Genomic DNA, 1,603 nt, shown 5'->3' on the forward strand with positions numbered 1-1,603 from the left:
ACACCTTTTGACGGTCAACAACATTTCAAAATTTAAGCAAAATTACAAATATAAAATTATCTGAAGAAAAATCATCTGATCAAATAATCTTTAAGTCCCCCTTGTTCCCCATTACATCTCATTAAATTAAATTAAAATTTTATCTCTTATTTTCAACCACACAATCTATAATAAAATAATATTACACGTAAATCGAAAACTTTTCATTCTCTTTCCTGTGAAGACAGCACTTCTCCATCAACATCAAAAGATTCAAAACACTTAATATTTTTATATAATTGTATATTAGAATAAAAATAAAAATAAGTCGGTCTCGTAACAATTTACATCAGCAGAAAACCATATAATTTAATTAATTAAAAAAAAAAAAGGTAATAACCCCAGTTTAAGGAAATAGCTCCTTCACTATATCCAGCACAACTACAGAGCTCACAATTGGAAACTGGAAGGATAGTGCTGCATTTGGGAACATAGTTACAAGAGCTGCTTACAGTTTTCCATCATTTAGTCCCATCATATAAGAGGTGAATGCAAAGATAATCTTGACAAAGAAATGAATAACAAAATCTTAATTGTCTATAGCAATAATTTGGTAGAGATCAACCATAATCACACCATATAATTTTCATTAGTTCTCACTTCCACTGAAAAGCTTTTTCCAGGCTCTACGATTCTAAATACCAAGCGAAAAGTGCTCCACATGGTATCATCTCTATATAATCACAGCGGCAGCAGTAACTACAAGCACAACAAACTCAAAGAAGTTCAAGCAAACAGAACCTGTGCGCTCGACGGTGTTAAGTCAAAGAGGTTTTCGGGCGCATCCACAACTTGCCATTGAACAGAAAATCTGCACCTTTTTCTAGATGAGCCTTGTGAGCAAAGGCTTGAGATATGGCCCACGGCAAGGTGAAGGTGCCGGCCTACCACATATATATTGTTATCCCAGCAGTCGACACAGAAAGGCTTGCATATCTGCTCTGGCAAAGGAGGTCCTTCAACAGTAGACCAAGAATCAGTTTCAGAGTCATAAACCTTCAGTTTTGTTCTTTCATGTTCTGTAACCACAAACAAATGCCCATAAATCACAACGCTCGAACCAGTCCAGCCTTCTCGCAGTCCAGTAGCCATATTCTCCCAATTATCTGTTATCGGGTCATAAACCTGTCCCCTGGGTACAACATAGAAGGGCCAAAACCAACCTTCTGTCACAAGAAGCTTCCCATTAAGAACTGCTGCATCATATAAGGCCATGTTTGTTCCCATGTTTGCAACCGAACGCCAGGTTCCTTTATTAGGATCAAGGACTTCAGATGAGTTAAGCTCGAACATATCAGTGCTGTTCCCACCAGCCACATATACCAGCCCATCAATTATCCCACTTGCAAAAAATGACCGTGCAGTGATCATCTTTGACATGACGGTCCATCGGTTCTTACACACTTCATACTTTAATACTAGATTGAGAGGGCAATCCACATCAGAGGCTACACCACCACAAACAAAGAGAACACCCTGATGAGGGATGGCCGCGCACCTGAATCCCTGGGGGCAGACCTTATCCTTGCAAGGCATAGCCGGAATTGTGTGCCAAGAGAATTGG

General features: G+C 39.0%; 1 protein-coding gene across 1 annotated transcript; it reads right to left on the reverse strand.

Annotated features, from left to right (window-relative positions):
• Window positions 1-291: 291 nt before the first annotated feature.
• Window positions 292-1,597, reverse strand: LOC111374371 (F-box/kelch-repeat protein At1g30090-like). The gene has a single exon (XM_022997037.1). The coding sequence runs from the start codon at window positions 1,573-1,575 to the stop codon at window positions 766-768; it is 810 nt and encodes a 269-aa protein (XP_022852805.1). The 5' UTR covers window positions 1,576-1,597; the 3' UTR covers window positions 292-765.
• Window positions 1,598-1,603: the final 6 nt, after the last annotated feature.

The sequence above is a fragment of the Olea europaea genome, unplaced genomic scaffold (genome assembly GCF_002742605.1).
Source record: "Olea europaea var. sylvestris unplaced genomic scaffold, O_europaea_v1 scaffold12406, whole genome shotgun sequence".
Classification (NCBI taxonomy): Eukaryota; Viridiplantae; Streptophyta; class Magnoliopsida; order Lamiales; family Oleaceae; genus Olea; species Olea europaea.

Coding starts and splice junctions, on each gene's coding strand:
- LOC111374371 (XM_022997037.1), bottom strand. CDS start 1,575: ATGCCTTGCAAGGATAAGGTCTGCCCCCAGGGATTCAGGTGCGCGGCC.